This window comes from Capra hircus, chromosome 3, assembly GCF_001704415.2.
Source record: "Capra hircus breed San Clemente chromosome 3, ASM170441v1, whole genome shotgun sequence".
Lineage (NCBI taxonomy): Eukaryota > Metazoa > Chordata > Mammalia > Artiodactyla > Bovidae > Capra > Capra hircus.
The window spans coordinates 107,068,006-107,084,707 of record NC_030810.1 but is presented as its reverse complement, the minus strand read 5'-3'; the positions used below and the strand labels follow the sequence as shown (position 1 = coordinate 107,084,707).

Genomic DNA, 16,702 nt, shown 5'->3' with positions numbered 1-16,702 from the left:
TCATCCTCTGTTGTCCCCTTTTCCTCCTGCCCCCAATCCCTCCCAGCATCAGAGTCCTTTCCAGTGAGTCAATTCTTCTCATGAGGTGGCCAAAGTACTGGAGTTTCAGCTTTAGCATCATTCCTTCCAAAAAATACCCAGGGCTGATCTCCTTCAGAACGGAGTGGTTGGATCTCCTTGCAGTCCAAGGGACTCTCAAGGGTCTTATCCAACACCACAGTTCAAAAGCATCAATTCTTTGGTGCTCTGCTTTCTTCACATTCCAACTCTCACATCCATACATGGCCATAGGAAAAACCATAGCCTTGACTATATGGACCTTTGTTGGCAAAGTAATGTCTCTGCTTTTGAATATGCTACCTAGGTTGATCATAACTTTCCTTCCAAGGAGTAAGTGTCTTTAATTTCATGGCTGCAATCACCATCTGCAGTGATTTTGGAGCCCCCCAAAATAAAGTCTGACACTGTTTCCACTGTTTACCCATCTATTTGCCATGAAGTGATGGGACCAGATGCCATGATCTTCGTTTTCTGAATGTTGAGCTTTAAGCCAACTTTTTCACTCTCCTCTTGATATACTAATCAAACTAACAAAGACTAAACACAAAGAAAGAATATTAAAAGCAGCAAGGGAGAAGCAACAAGTAACATACAAGGGAAACTCCATATGCTTAATAGCTGACCTTTCAGTAGAAACTGCAGGCCAAAAGGGAATGGCAGGATATATTTAAAGTACTGAAAGGGGAAAATCTACAACTAAGATTACTGTACCCAGAAAGGATCTCACTCAAAATTGATGGAGAAATAAAAAGCTTTTTAGACAAGCAAAAGTTAAGAGAATTCAGTACCTCCAAACCAACTTTACAACAAATGTTAAAGGGATTTATACAGTCAAGAAATACAACCATAGAAAAAAGATCTACAAAATCAACCCCCCAAAATTAAGAAATGACAATAGGAACATAAATATATTAATAATTACTTTCAATGTAAATGGATTAAATGTTCAAACTAAAAGACACAGACTGGCTGAATGGATACAAAAACAAGACCCATATATATTCTGTCTACAAGAAACCCACTTCAGAGCTCAAGACACGTATAGACTGAAAGTTAGAGGGTGGGAAAATATATTCCATGCAAATGGGAAGCGAAAGAAAGCTGGAGTAGCAATCTTCATATCAGACAAAAGAGAACTTAAAGAATACTATGAGAGATAAGGAAGGACACTATATAATGATCAAGGAATCAATCCAAGAGGAAGACATAACAATTGTACATATCTATGTACCCAACATAGGAGAACCTCAATACATACGACAAACACCAACAGACAGAAAAGGAGAATCTGACAGTAAGACAGTAATAGTAGGAGACTTTAACACACCACTCACACCAATGAACAGATCATCAAAACAGAAAATTAATAAGGAAACACAAGTCTTAAATGATACATTAGATAAGATGGGTCTCATTGATATCTTCAGGAAATTCCATCCAAATGCAGAAGAATACACATTCTTCTCAAGGGCACATGGAACATTCTCCAGGATAGACCACATCTTGGGTCATAAATCAAACCTTAGTAAATTTAAGAAAATTGAAATCATGTCAGGCATCTTCTCCGATCACAATGCCATGAGACTAGATATCAACTAGAAGAAAAAACTGTAAGAAACATAAACATATGGAGATTAAACAGTGCATTTTAAAAATAACCAAGAGGTTACTGAAGAAATCAAAAGGGAAATAAAAAAAATTCTAAAAAAAAAAATGACAGTGAAAACACAACAACTCAAAACCTATGTGATGCAGGAAAAGCCGTTCTAAGATGGAAGTTTGTAGCAATACAATCCTACCTCAAGAAATGAGAAAAAACATCGAACAAACAACATAACTTTACACCTAAAATAACTAGAAAACAAAAAGACCCCATAATTTGTAGAAGTAAAGAAATCATGAAGACCAGAGCAGAAATAAATGAAAAAGAAATGAAAGAAACAATAGTAAAGATTAATAAAACTAAAAGCTGGTTCTTTGAGAAGATAAACAAAATTGACAAATCTTTAGCCAGACTCATCAAGGAAAGAGAGAGCAGAATCAAATCAACAAAATTAGAAATGAAAAAGGAGAGGTTACAACAGACAATGCAGGAATGCAAAGGATTATAAAAGACTATTATGAACAACTATATGGCATTAAAATGGATAACCTGGAAGAAATGGACAAATTCTTAGAAAAGTTCAACCTGCCAAGACTGAAGAAGGAAAAAATAGAAATTATGAAAAACTCAATTACAAGCACTAAAATTGAAGCTGTGATCAAAAATTTCCCAAGCAAAAGCCTAGGACCAGATGGCTTCACAGGAGAATTGTATCAAACATTTACGGAAGAGCTAATGCCAATCCTTCTAAAACTCTTTTAAAAAATTGTGGAGGTAGGAACACTTCCAAACTTATTCTGCAAAGCCACCATCACCCTGATACTAAAACCAGACAAAAACAACACACACAAAAAAGAAAACTACAGGCCAATATCACTGATGAATATAGATGCAAAAATCCTCAACAGAATTTTAGCAAACAAATTGCTGCGACACATCAAAAAGCTCATACACCATGATCAAGTTGGGTTATTCCAGGGGTGGAAGGATTCTTTTTTTTTTTTTTTTTTTTTTTACTTTATTTTGCTTTATAATACTGTGTTGGTTTTGCCATACATTGACATGAATCAGCCACGGGTGTACATGAGTTCCCAATCCTGAACCCCCACTCCCACCTCCCACCCCACATCATCTCTCTGGATCATTCCCGTGCACCAGCCCCAAGCATCCTATATCCTATATCAAACATAGACTGGCGATTCATTTCTTACATGTTAGTATACATGTTTCAGTGCCATTCTCCCAAATCACCCCACCCTCTCCCTCTCCCACAGAGTCTAAAAGTCCGTTCTATACATCTGCGTCTCTTTTGCTGTCTCGCATAGAGGTTCATCATTACCATCTTTCTAAATACCACATATATGTGTTAGTATACTGTATTGGTGTTTTTCTTTCTGGCTTACTTCATTCTGCATAATAGGCTCCAGTTTCATCCATCTCATTAGAACTGATTCAAATGTATTCTTTTTAATGGTTGAGTAATACTCCATTGTGCATATGTACCACAGCTTTCTTATCCATTCATCTGCTGATGCACATCTAGGTTGTTTCCATGTCCTGGCTATTATAAACAGTGCTGCGATGAACATTGGGGTACACGTGTCTCTTTCAATTCTGGTTTCCTTGGTGTGTATGCCCAGAAGTGGGATTGCTGGGTCATAAGGCAGTTCTATTTCCAGTTGTTTAAGGAATCTCCACACTGTTCTCCATAGTGGCTGTACTAGTTTGCATTCCCACCAACAGTGCAAGAGGGTTCCCTTTTCTCCACATCCTCTCCAGCATTTATTGCTTGTAGACTTTTGGATCGCTGCCATTCTGACTGGTGTGAAATCGTACCTCATTGTGGTTTTGATCTGCATTTCTCTGATAATGAGTGATGTTGAGCATCTTTTCATGTGTTTGTTAGCCATCCATATGCCTTCTTTGGAGAAATGTCTGTTTAGTTCTTTGGCCCATTTTTTGATTGGGCCATTTATTTTTTTGGAATTGAGCTGCATAAGTTGCTTGTATATTTTTGAGATTAGTTGTTTGTCAGTTGCTTCATTTGCTATTATTTTCTCCCATTCAGAAGGCTGTCTTTTCACCTTGCTTATAGTTTTTGTTGTTGTTGTTGTTGTGCAGAAGCTTTTAATTTTAATTAGATCCCATTTGTTTATTTTTGCTTTTATTTCCAGAATTCTGGGAGGTGGATCATAGAGGATCCTGCTGTGATTTATGTCTGAGAGTGTTTTGCCTATGTTTTCCTCTAGGAGTTTTATAGTTTCTGGTCTTACGTTTAGATCTTTAATCCATTTTGAGTTTATTTTTGTGTGTGATGTTATAAAGTGATCTAGTTTCATTCTTTTGCAAGTGGTTGACCAGTTGTCCCAGCATAGGGGTGCAAGGATTCTTCAAAATACAGAAATCAATCAATGTGATACATCATATTAACAAACTGAAAGATTAAAATGATAATCTCAATAGATGCAGAAAAAGCCTTTGACAAAATTTAGCATCCATTTATGATTAAAACTCTTCAAAAAATGGGCATAGAAGAAACCTACCTCAGTAAAGACCATATATGATAATCCTACAGCAAACATTATTCTCAGTGGTGAAAAACTGAAAGCATTTCCTCTGGGATCAGGAATAAGACAAGGGTGTTCACTTTCACCACTATTATTCAATAGTGGACTAATGTTATTCCACTTAATTATATGATTTTATTATTCCACTTAGTTATATTAATCATATAATTAATAATAATATCTGGAAGTCCTAGCTAGAGCAATCAGAGAAGAAAAAGAAATAAAAGAAATCCAGATCAGAAAAGAAAAAGTAAAGCTGTCACTGTTTGCAGATGACATGATATTGTATATAGAAAAACCCTGAAGATAGTATCAGAAAATTACTAGAGCTAATCAGTGAACTTAGCCAAGTTGCAGGATACAAAAATCAATACATAGAAATCACTTGCATTTCTATATACTAACAATGAAAAATAAACAGAAAGTAAGGAATCAATCCCATTCACCATTGCAACAAAAAGAATTAAATATCCACCACGAGTGTATACCCATGGCAGATTCATGTTGATGTATGGCAAAACCAATACAGTATTGTAAAGTAAAATAAAGTAAAAAGAAAAAAAAAAGAAAAATTAAATATCTAGGAATAAACCAACCCAAGGACACAAAAGAACTGTACACAGAAAATTATAAGAAACTAACCAAAGAAATCAAAGATGACATAAACATATGGAGAGATATTCCATGTTCCTGGGTAGGAAGAATCAATATTGTGAAAATGACTGTACTATCAAATGCAGCCTACATATTCAATGTGATCTCTGTCAAATTGCCAAAGCCATTTTTCACAGAACTAGAACTAGAACAAAAAATTTCACAATTCATTTAGAAACACAAATACCCCAAATAGCCAAAGCAGTCTTGAGAAAGAAGAATGGAGCTGGAGGAATCAACCTTCCTGACTTCAGATTATACTACAAAGCTATAGTTCATGACAGTATGGTACTGGCACAAAAACAGAAATATAGACCAATGGAACAAGATAAAAAGCCCAGAAATAAACCCACGCATCTTATTGGTACCTTATTTTTAACAAAGGAGGCAAGAATATACAATGGGGCAAAGATAGCCTCTTCAATAAATGGAGCTGGGAAAACTGGACAGCTACATGTAAATGAATGAAATTAGAACACTTTCTAACACCATACACAAAGATAAAGTCAAAATGGATTAAAGACCTAAATGTAAGGCCAGAAACTATAAAACTCTTAGAGGAAAACATAGGCAGAACACTTGACATAAATCAAAGCAAGATCCTCTATGACCCATCTCCTAGAGTAATGGAAATAAAAACAAAAGTAAACAAGTGGGACCTGATTAAACTTAAAAGTTTTGCACAGCAAAGGAAACTACAAGCAAGGTGAAAAGATAACCTTCAGAATGGGAGAAAATAATAGCAAATGAAACAGCTGACAAAGGATTAATTTCCAAAATATACAAGCAGCTCCTACAACTCAATGTCAGAAAAGCAACCAACCCAATCAAAAAGTGGGGAAAAGACCTAAACAGACATTTCTCCAAAGAAGATATACAAATGGCTAACAAACACATGAAAAGACGTTCAACATCACTCATTATTAGAGAAATGTAAATCAAAACTACAATAAGACATCACCTCACACAGGTCAGAAGGACCATCATCCAAAAGTCTACAAACAATAAATGCTGGAGAGGGTGTGGAGAAAAGGGAATGCTCTTGCACTATTGGTGGGAATAAATTGATACAGCCACTATGGAAGATGTTATGGAGATTTCTTAAAAAACTAGGAATAAAACCACAATATGACCTAGCAATCCCACCCTGAGGAAACCAAAATTGAAAAAGACACATGTATCCCATTGTTCATTGCAGCACTATTAATAGCTAGAACATGGAAGCAACCTAGGTGTCCATTGACAGATGAACGTATAGAGAAGTTGTGGTGCATATACACAAAAAATATTAAGTTCAGTTGCTCAGTCATGTCCAACTCTTTGCAATCCTGGGAATCTCAGCATGCCAGGCCTCCCTGTCCACCACCAACTCCCAGAGTTTACTCAAACTCATGTCCATCGAGTTGGTGATGCCATCCAGCCATCTCATCCTCTGTCGTCCCCTTCTCCTTCTGCCCCCAATCCCTCCCAGCATCAGGGTCTTTTCCAAGGAGTCAACTCTTCACATGAGGTGGCCAAAGTATTGGAGTTTCAGCTTCAGCATCAGTCCTTCCAATGAACACCCAGGACTGATCTCCTTTAGGATGGACTGGTTGGACCTCCTTGCAGTCCAAGGGACTCTCAAGAGTCTTCTCCAACACCACAATTCAAAAGCATCAATTCTTCACTGCTCAGCTTTCTTCACAGTCCAATTCTCACATTCATACATGACCACTGGAAAAACCATAGCCTTGACTAGACAGACCTTTGTTGGCAAAGTAATGTCTCTGCTCTTGAATATGCTATCTAGGTTGGTCATAACTTTCCTTCCAAAGAGTAAATGTCTTTTAATTTTATGGCTGCAATCACTATATTACTCAGCCATAAAAAGAAACACCCTTGAGTCAGTTCTAATGAGGTGGATGAACCTAGAACCTATTACATGGAGTGAAATAAGTCAGAAAGAGAAAGATAAATAGATTTTAAATGAGATGGCTGGATGGCATCGCCAACTTGATGGATATGAGTTTGGGTGAACTCTGGGAGTTGGTGACGGACAGGGAGGCCTGGCGTGCTGCAATTCATGGGGTCACAAAGAGTTGGACACGACTGAGAGACTGAACTGAACTGAACTGAACTGAACGTATATATACGGAATTTAGAAAAATGGCACTGAAGAATTTACTCACAGGGCTGCAATGGAAAGAGAAACAGACATAGAGAATAGACTTATGGACATGGGGAGAGGGGAGGAGAGGATGAGATGTATGGAAAGAGTAGCATGAAAACTTACATCACCATATGTAACGTAGATAGCCAAGGGGAATTTTGTGTACGGCTCTGGAAACTCAAAGAGGGGCTCTACATCAATCTAGAGAAGTGGGATGGGGAGGGAGATGGGAGGAAGGTTCAAAAGGAAAGGGATATATGAATACCTACGGCTGATTCATGTTGAAATTTGACAGAAAACAACAAAATTCTGTAAAGCAATTATTCTTCAATTTAAAATTTTTGAAAATATACATAACATAGAATTTACCATTTTAAACATTTGAAGTGTACACATCAGTGTCTTAAGTATATTTATAATATTGTGTAACTATCACTATTATCCATTTCCAGAGGAAATTTCCAGATATATTTAAATCTTTGGTCCTTGTAGAATTTATTTTGATACAAGATATGCGGTATGAATATAATGTTTTTTTTTCCCTTATGACTAGCCAATTGTCTCAAAGTAATTTATTGTGTCTTTTCTGAACTTACCATGTCTATTCGTGTGCTGATATTCTGGTGCTTTAACATCTGTAGTTTTATGATATGTTATAACATCTGGTAAACCTATTCCCTCAATTATGCTTATATTTCAGAATGTTTCTGAGTGTTCTTGCCTCATAATTTCCCATATAAACTATCTGGATTTAAAAACAAAAACTTTGTTGGTAATTTTTCACTAGGATCACATTTAATCTATAAATTAATTTCAGGATAACCAATTTCTTTACAATTTAATCTTCCTATTAAGTGTAATATGATATGTTTTTCTATTTGTTCAGGCTTCCCTGGTGGCTCAGAGGGTAAAGAATCTGCCTGCCTGGGTTTGATTCCTGGACCAGGAAGATCCCCTGGAAAAGGGAATGGCTACCTGCTCCAGTATTCTTGCCTGGAGAATTCCATGGACAGAAGCCTGGTGGGCTACAGTCCACAGGGTCACAGAAAAGTGGGACATGGCTGAGTGACTAACACTTTCACTTTCACCTTTTCTTATTTGTTCAATAATTATTCAGTGTGTTTCTATAGTATTTTATGTTTTTGTCATGTATCTTCAACACATTTCTTGTTATGTTTACATATTAGGCATTTTGTTTTCCTGATGTCATGTCTTTCCGGTTATTCAGTTCAGTTCAGTTCAGTTGCTCAGTCGTGTCCGACTCTTTGCGACCCCATAAATCGCAGCACGCCAGGCCTCCCTGTCCATCATCAACTCCTGGAGTTCACTCAGACTCACGTCCATCGAGTCAGTGATGCCATCCAGCCATCTCATCCTCTGTCATCCCCTTCTCCTCCTGCCCCCAAACCCTCCCAGCATTAGTATTGTGCAATATGTTTATTTATTTCTTTATTTAATTTTGTATACAACATTTTTCCTGAATTTTATTATTTGTAAGAATTTTTCTATGGATTCTTTTTGGATTTTTCAAGTAAAAATTAAATCATCTATATATTATGATAATAGAATGCTCTTCTTTGAAATTTTATATCTCATTTCTTTCTCTGGTCTGTTGAAATAAATTTCTAGGCCCATGATTGAGCCTCTCCTGTCTCGGGTGCCATGTCAGCAAACCCAAACTTAAGTAACTTTCATATTCTTATAAATGTTCTGCTTGACAAGAAAATGAAATATCCGGTCAGCCAATCCCTAAACACCAGACCAACTGTGGGCTCTGCACTTATTTTCTTGTTCCTTATTTATTTTCTATTTTTCTCTTCCTTATTCATTATTCCTTATCCTATAAAAGCTTTCTGCCACTCATCCTATTTTGCAGTTTTTTGGCCCCTTGGAAATGGAGAATGACCACTTCATGAAGTATTAAATAAAGTTGATCACCTAAGTTGCCTTTGTTAATCATATTTAACACGGATCTAACTGTATTGCAGCCATGAAATTAAAAGACGCTTACTCCTTGGAAGAAAAGTTATGACCAACCTAGATAGCATATTCAAGAGCAGAGACATTACTTTACCGACTAAGGTCTGTCTAGTCAAGGCTATGGTTTTTCCTGTGGCCATGTATGGATGTGAGAGTTGGACTGTGAAGAAGGCAGAGCGCCAAAGAATTGATGCTTTTGAACTGTGGTGTTGGAGAAGACCCTTGAGAGTCCCTTGGACTGCAAGGAGATCCAACCAGTCCATTCTGAAGGAGATCAGCCCTGGGATTCCTTTGGAAGGAATGATGCTAAAGCTGAAACTCCAGTACTTTGGCCACCTCATGAGAAGAGTTGACTCATTGGAAAAGACTCTGATGCTGGGAGGGATTGGGGGCAGGAGGAGAAGGGGATGACAGAGGATGAGATGGCTGGATGGCATCACTGACTCGATGGACGTGAGTCTGAGTGAACTCCGGGAGTTGGTGATGGACAGGGAGGCCTGGCGTGCTGCAATTCATGGGGTCGCAAAGAGTCAGACATGACTGAGCGACTGAACTGAACTGAGCTGAACTGTATTAACTAGTATGTTATAATACTATTAAATTATAGTGGTGAAGGTAGAATCATCTGTTCTGTAAACTTTGATTATAATTAACCTATGAAACTACTGTGCCTGTTACCTTTTAAAGAGTAGGTATTAGACAATTTAGCCTATTTTTTAAAATAAGGTAATGTGTTTTTATGATTTATTTGAAAACCATATGTATTTGGCTCTTTGTCTATTACTCCTGGGACATAGCTCCTAAAATCTTTGCAGCTTCCTACATAAGCATTCCAGGGGTAAGTTATGACCAATCTAGACAGCACATTAAAAAGCAGAGACATTACTTTGCCAACAAAGATCCGTCTAGTCAAAGCTACAGTTTTTCCAGTGGTCACGTATGGATGTGAGAGTTGGACTGTAAAGAAAGCTGAGCGCCGAAGAATTGATCCTTTTGAACTGTGGTGTTGGAGAAGACTCTTGAGAGTCCCTTGGACTGCAAGGAGATCCAACCAGTTCATCCTAAAGGAAATCAGTCCTGAATATTCACTGGAAGGACTGATGCTGAAGCTGAAACTCCAGTACTTTGGCCCCCTGATGTGAAGAACTGATTCATTTGAAAAGACCCTGATGCTGGTAACGATTAAAGGCAGGAGGAGAAGGAGATGACAGAGGATGAGATGGTTGGATGGCATCACTGGTTCGATGGACATGAGTTTGAGTAAGCTCCAGGAGTTGGTGATGGACAGGGAGGCCTGACATGCTACAGTCTATGGTGTCACAAAGAGCTAGACATGACTGAACTGAATATTGTTCCCAGTTACTGAATTAGATCCAGAGCAACAAGGTAAAATGGCTATCTTTTGTTATTCCTAACAAACCCCTTTCATACCACAACTGAAATTTATGTTCGGTAGGTGACTTTGGAAAGCTCCTTGGGATGGGAGGGAACCAAGCCTAAAAGCAAGTTGAAACTTTCATTCCCACGCTCTGTTATGCTGACAGGGGAGAAGGCCTAGCAACTGAGTTTAATCATCAGTGATCAGTGATTCAATCAATTCTGCCTGTGTAATGAAGTCCTCATAAAAACCCAAAAGGATGGGGCTAGGAGAGCTTCTGGGTTGGTGGACCCAAGTAGGTGCTTACAGGGTGGCACTCCAGGAGAGGGTATGCAAGCTCAGCACATTTTCCCACATGCTTGGCCTGATCCATCTTGCTCATCTGGCTGTTCAGAAGTTATGTTTTTAAATAATAAACCAGTGATCTAGTAAGTAAACTGATCTCCTGTTGTTCTGTAAACTGCTCTAGCAAATTAATTAAACCTGACAAGAAGATCATGGGAACCTCTAATTTATAGCCAGTCTGTCAAAAGCACAGCTAACCTGGACTTGTTACAAGTGTCTGAAGTTGGGAGAGAATAAGGGATTGAACCTTTAATCTGTGAGATCTGACAAGCTGATCTGACAGGAAGATAGTGTTATAACTGAGTCAAATTGTAGGAAGCCCATGTGGTAACCAGTAAATGACAAAATTGCTTGGTGTGGGGAAAAGAACTCTTACATCTAGCATCAGAAGTAGTTTGCTAGCATCAGAGAATAGAGAAGAAACACAGGAGTGTGTTTCCATAGCCTGCTTAGATTTTTTTTCTCTTCTGGACTCAGTATTGGTAAATTATATTTTTCTAGAGCCACTGCATCTCAGTTTTCAATATATTTGCTTAAAGTTAAGCAGAATAGAATTTTCACTTTATTTTTACACATGGTTGTTTCCTGCTTTTAATTTCTTCTTTTGGGTATTTTGGTTTTCAAGGAAGCATTTTGGAAGACTGGAGACACAAGATCAAGCTGGTGTGCTGGTGGTGGTGATTCATCGGTTTATTTTCTTTCAGACAAAACACTGCAAGGCAATGTTTGGTGTTTTTGAAGAGGGAACTAAATCACTAAAGAAAAAGCAAATAGTCAGAGTTCAGGAAAAGATAGGAATGAGGGAATTTCCAGACCAGCAATTTAATGTGGAAAAGGCCATGGCACCGCACTCCAGTACTCTTGCCTGGAAAATCCCATGGACCGAAGAGCCTGGTAGGCTACAGTCCATGGGGTCACAAAGAGTCAGACACGACTGAGTGACTTCACTTTCACTTTTCACTTTTATGCACTGGAGAAGGAAATGGCAACCCACTCCAGTGTTCTTGCCTGGAGAATCCCAGGGTTGGGGGAGCCTGGTGGGCTGCCATCTATTTGGTCCCACAGAGTCAGACACGACTGAGGCGACTTGACAGCAGCAACAGCAGCAGCAGCATCAACTTAATGAAGAGATTTTGCAAGAGCTCCATACGGCTGTAAAGCTTCAGTCAGTCAGTTCAGTCACTCAGTTGTGTCTGACTCTTTGCGACCCCATGAATCGCAGCATGCCAGGCCTCCTTGTCCATCACCAGCTCCCAGAGTTCACTCAAACTCATGTCCATCAAGTCAGTGATGTCATCCAGCCATCTCATCCTCTGTCATCCCCTTTTCCTCCTGCCCTCAATCCCTCCCGGCATCAAAGTCTTTTCCAATGAGTCAACTCTTCACATGAGGTGGCCAGAGTACTGGAGTTTCAGCTTTAGCATCAGTCCTTCCAATGAACACCCAGGGCTGATCTCCTTTAGAATGGACTGGTTGGATCTCCTTGCAGTCCAAGGGACTCTCAAGAGTCTTCTCCAACACCACAGTTCAAAAGCATCAATTCTTCAGTGCTCAGCTTTCTTCACAGTCCAACTCTCACATCCATACATGACCACTGGAAAAACCATAGTCTTGACTAGATGGACCTTTGTTGGCAGAGTAATATCTCTGCTTCTGAATATGCTATCTAGGTTGGTCATAACTTTCCTTCCAAGGAGTAAGCATCTTTTAATTTCATGGCTGCAGTCACCATCTGCAGTGATTTTGGAGCCCCCAAAAATAAAGTCTGACACTGTTTCCACTGTTTCCCCATCTATTTGCTATGAAGTGATGGGACCAGATGCCATGATCTTCATTTTCTGAATGTTGAGCTTTAAGCCAACTTTTTCACTCTCCTCTTTCACTTTCATCAAGAGGCTTTTGAGTTCTCCTTCGCCTTCTGCCATAAGAGTGGTGTCATCTGCATATCGAGGTTATCGATATTTCTCCCAGCAATCTTAGATCTGTTTATTTGTGTGGTTGCAAGCTGCCTGACTCTTGAGTCTTTTTTGTTTTTGTTTTTGGCTCTTTTTTTGTTCTCTCTCTCTTATATTTAAATAAATTTATTAAGTTATTTCTCTCAGGCTACAGAAAATATTATTGACATGATCACGGAGATAAAGTTACAATTTACAAGAAAACTGAGAAAAATAACTAGAGAACAATTGGTGCCACTATCCCTAGATCCCAGTTCCTGATTTCCAATTCTTTTTCTAATGCAGCTTCTGGAATCTATTAAAACATACAGAAAAGGACCAAATCTAACAATAACTGAAAAGCTGATAAGAAAATGTAAATGAGGTCATTTCCATCTCTTACGTATACCAAAACATCCTGTGTGCCCTGCCTTAAGGGTACATGAAAAAATACACCCATAAAACTTTCTTTTGCAAATTTTCAAGGAACTGAAATTAAATATGATGATATGATACCATATCCTTTAAATGTCTTAAAATTATAATTTTAAATAAAGGACAAGCACTCACTAGTTCAATCAACATCAATTCTTAAAAGTATGAAACCAGTACTGCCTGAATCAGCTTTAATCCAGGATGCATTTACAGGAAAGAGTTCTTGTTTTATCACTGTTTAAGTAATATAAAGGACACTGTGGCTAGAGCCACTGGGACCCACCCAGCTACCTGCCCTCCCCTCTCAAGTGGGACTTACATACACATAGCCTTGTTATTGTTGCTCTCAGTCTGCTTATAATTCGGCTGATGCCTGTTTGGGCAAGGCAGGAACAGCTGCACTTTCTTTGGGGGGACTTCCACCCCTCAGTGGTTGTTTGGCAACTAAAATGCACAGACAGAGAGCAGATGGGCAGATGGCTTCCTGTGTTGCCCTTGCCCTCCCACCTACACACCTCTCTGAGAACATTGAGAGGTGCTGTAATGGCAGAACAGGGGAAGAGCTCTGGAAGCACAGAGGGGCCAGCCTAGATGTAACTACATCTCAAAAAAAAAAAAAATCAGGACAACCTAAACTGATCACTGATCGCACAAACTCCATGACCTTAATGAGGTAATTTTAGCATTTGCTGACTAAAAAAAGGAAAAAGAATTCAGATTGTGGAGGGCACTAATGGAGCAGCTGTTTCCTTGCTGAAAAATGTAAATAAGATCATTTTCCTAGAGGTTGGGGAGGGAAGAAAGGGTCAGAAATAGGGAGAGGAGAGTAGTTTCTTTTAAAAAGCAGAGGTTCCCCTATCCCTGAATTAAGAGGTTAGAGTTCTCTGTGGGGAGTGGGGGGTGGGGAGGGTTAGGACAGTGAGGGCCCTGCAGCCCTCATCAGCCTCTCTGCAGTCTGAGACAAAACATGGTCCTGGAGGTGGAGGTGGGTGAGGAGTTTAGGAAAGTGCGCAATCTCTGTGTCACCACAATCCCTTTGATTCCAAAAGGAAAATCTTTTCACTTTTTAACCTGATGGATTATGATAAAATCATCAATTATGAAACAGTGAAACAATACTTTTTTCTTTTAAGGGTCTCTCTGCAAATCTTTCATCAAGATAGAAAAATATAACATGATGTACATGAGTATTCTGTGTCCCTACGTCAGACACCGGTCAGAATGTGCTCTATTTCATTTAATTTCCCAAATGACACATGAAGTTAGGTGTTATTCTATCCATTTTACAAGTAAGGAAGTTGAAGCTCAGACAGGTAAAGCCCACTTGTCCCAGGGTATATACGTTGGCTGAAGATTTTACGGCGAATATGGGGCAGGACCAGAATTTGTGACCCGATGTGTCTGACTACAGAGTTAAGCTTTACTTTGCACCATAAAATGGTTGGGGTACAAAGTCAGGGGGCCAACTCACAATCCACACACAAGACAGCATCTGCAGCCTTATCCCAGCCTCCGCAGAGTTGAAAACAACTGTAACCACACATTAAGGTCATCAACTGTAACCACACATAAAGGTCATCATATGAGAGGTCAGAATCCAACTTCCCCAACCTCCCCCCAACCCCTCTACCCTCCACCTCTGCAGATGTCCCCACAGCTCAGATGTCCCTGAATATGGGGCAATGGGAGCTTGTCCCGGTCCCTCACTCATCCCACATGTCCCCCTCAGGCTGTAAGGAGAAGGAAGTCTGGGAGGTGGGGGTGGGGGTGGGGGTAGGGGATGGAGAGAAGGGCCTGATATTGTGGAGACAGTTCTGCCAAACCAGAATCTGAAAAATGAGACACTGCTCTAATCATTTCAGCAGCAGCAGCCCCACAAAGCAGGGCTAATAATTGCCTTTTGAAGTAAGGGTTTGATGGTGATTTTCCCATCCTGAGGAACTTGCAGACATTCCAGAAAAGCCCTGACCCCTCTTTCCTCCCCTTCAACCCTCAAAGAAGCTTGAGAAACAGGAAGCTGGTACCAGGCAAGCTCCAGCTGCCCACCAATCTTCCTCACACCTGACTCAGCCTCTCACCACCCTGTCCCAGGAGCAGCCCCATCTGTCCTGTTACTCACCAAAAATGAGACTGATTTGGAGAATCAGTGTCTGGGTGGGGAGCCAGCTGCTGCATAAGGAGTCCATGACTGACTGCCTGCTGACTGTGTTAGACTCTGGCTCCTCCTCTGCTTGCTCCCCGCCCCTCCCCTCTGTGATCCTTTCGGCAGTAGTCTTTCCTTGCCTGATGAGTCAAAGCAGAAAGTAAAAAAATTAGAGGTTTTTTTTTTCCTGATAAAAATTATCCATGCTGATTGTTTAAAATTTGGAAAATATAGGAAATTGTACAGAAGAATAAAGAATCACTTGTTATCACACCTCATAAATCTAACCATCATAAACATTCTATTTTTCCAGGTTATCATGATATTATTGACATGCAGTATATGTAAGTTTAAAAGTACACAACATGATCATGAGATACATGTATGATTGCAAAATAATTACCACAATGAGTATCGTTAATATCTCTCACCCCTCACATAATGACTATGTGTGTGTGATGATAACATTTAGGATTGATTTATTCTTTTGACAAGTTTCAAGTATATAACGCAGTATTGTTAATTACAGTCACCTTGCCATGCAGTAGATCCCCAGAGTTTATTCATCTTAATTATCTATACTACTACTACTACTAAGTCGCTTCAGTCGTGTCCAACTCTGCGACCCCATAGACGGCAGCCCACCAGGCTCCCTCGTCCCTGGGATTCTCCAGGCAAGAACACTGGAGTGGGTTGCCATTTCCTTCTCCAGTTTTCCTTTAAAACTGGAGGAAGTTACAGTTCAGTACACATAGGCAAATTCGTATCTGGCTCTTTTAATTATCTAAAGTTTGTACTTTTTGACCAGCATCTCCCCATCTGCCAGCCCAGACAATGACCATTCTACTCTCTATTTCTATGAGTTCAGCTTTTTTAGATCCTACATATAAGTGAGATCATACAGTACTTGCCTTTCTCTGTCTGATTTATTTCCCCTATCATGCGGCCCTCAAGGTCCACCAAGTTCTCACAAAAGGCAAAACTTCCTGCTTTTTATGGCAAAATATTTTCGTTATCTATTAATCCACCACTGGGCATTTAGGTGTTCCAGTGTCTTGACTGAAATGAACGTGGAGTTGGGGGATGGGGCAAATATGTCTTTGAGATCCTGATTTCTTTTCCTTCAGATATATACCCAGAAGAGGAATTGCTGGATAACATAGCAGTTCTATTTTAAATTTTTTGAGGAAGTTCTATACTGTTTTACATAAAGGTTGTACAAATTTACATCCCCACTAACAGTGACTAGAATTTCCCTGGTAGCTCAGTGGTAAAAAATAATCCACCTGCAATGCAGAAGACTCAGATTTGATCCTTGGGTCAGAAAGACCCTCTAGAGAAGGAAACGGCAACCCACTCCAGATTCTTGCGTGAGGAATCCCATAGACAGAGGAGCCTGGCAGTCTATGTACGGGGTTGCAAAAGGTCAGACACAACTTAGCAACTAAACAGCA

At 39.5% G+C, this 16,702-nt stretch overlaps 1 protein-coding gene across 1 annotated transcript in view; it reads right to left on the bottom strand.

Annotated features, from left to right (window-relative positions):
* Positions 1-15,344, bottom strand: part of LOC102182460 (CD48 antigen) — a 44,210-nt gene extending 28,866 nt beyond the window's left edge. Inside the window, exon 1 of the mRNA XM_018046336.1 lies at positions 15,225-15,344. Coding sequence (XP_017901825.1) covers positions 15,225-15,291 — 67 coding nt within the window. The 5' untranslated portion in view covers positions 15,292-15,344. The remainder of the gene's footprint in view (positions 1-15,224) is intronic.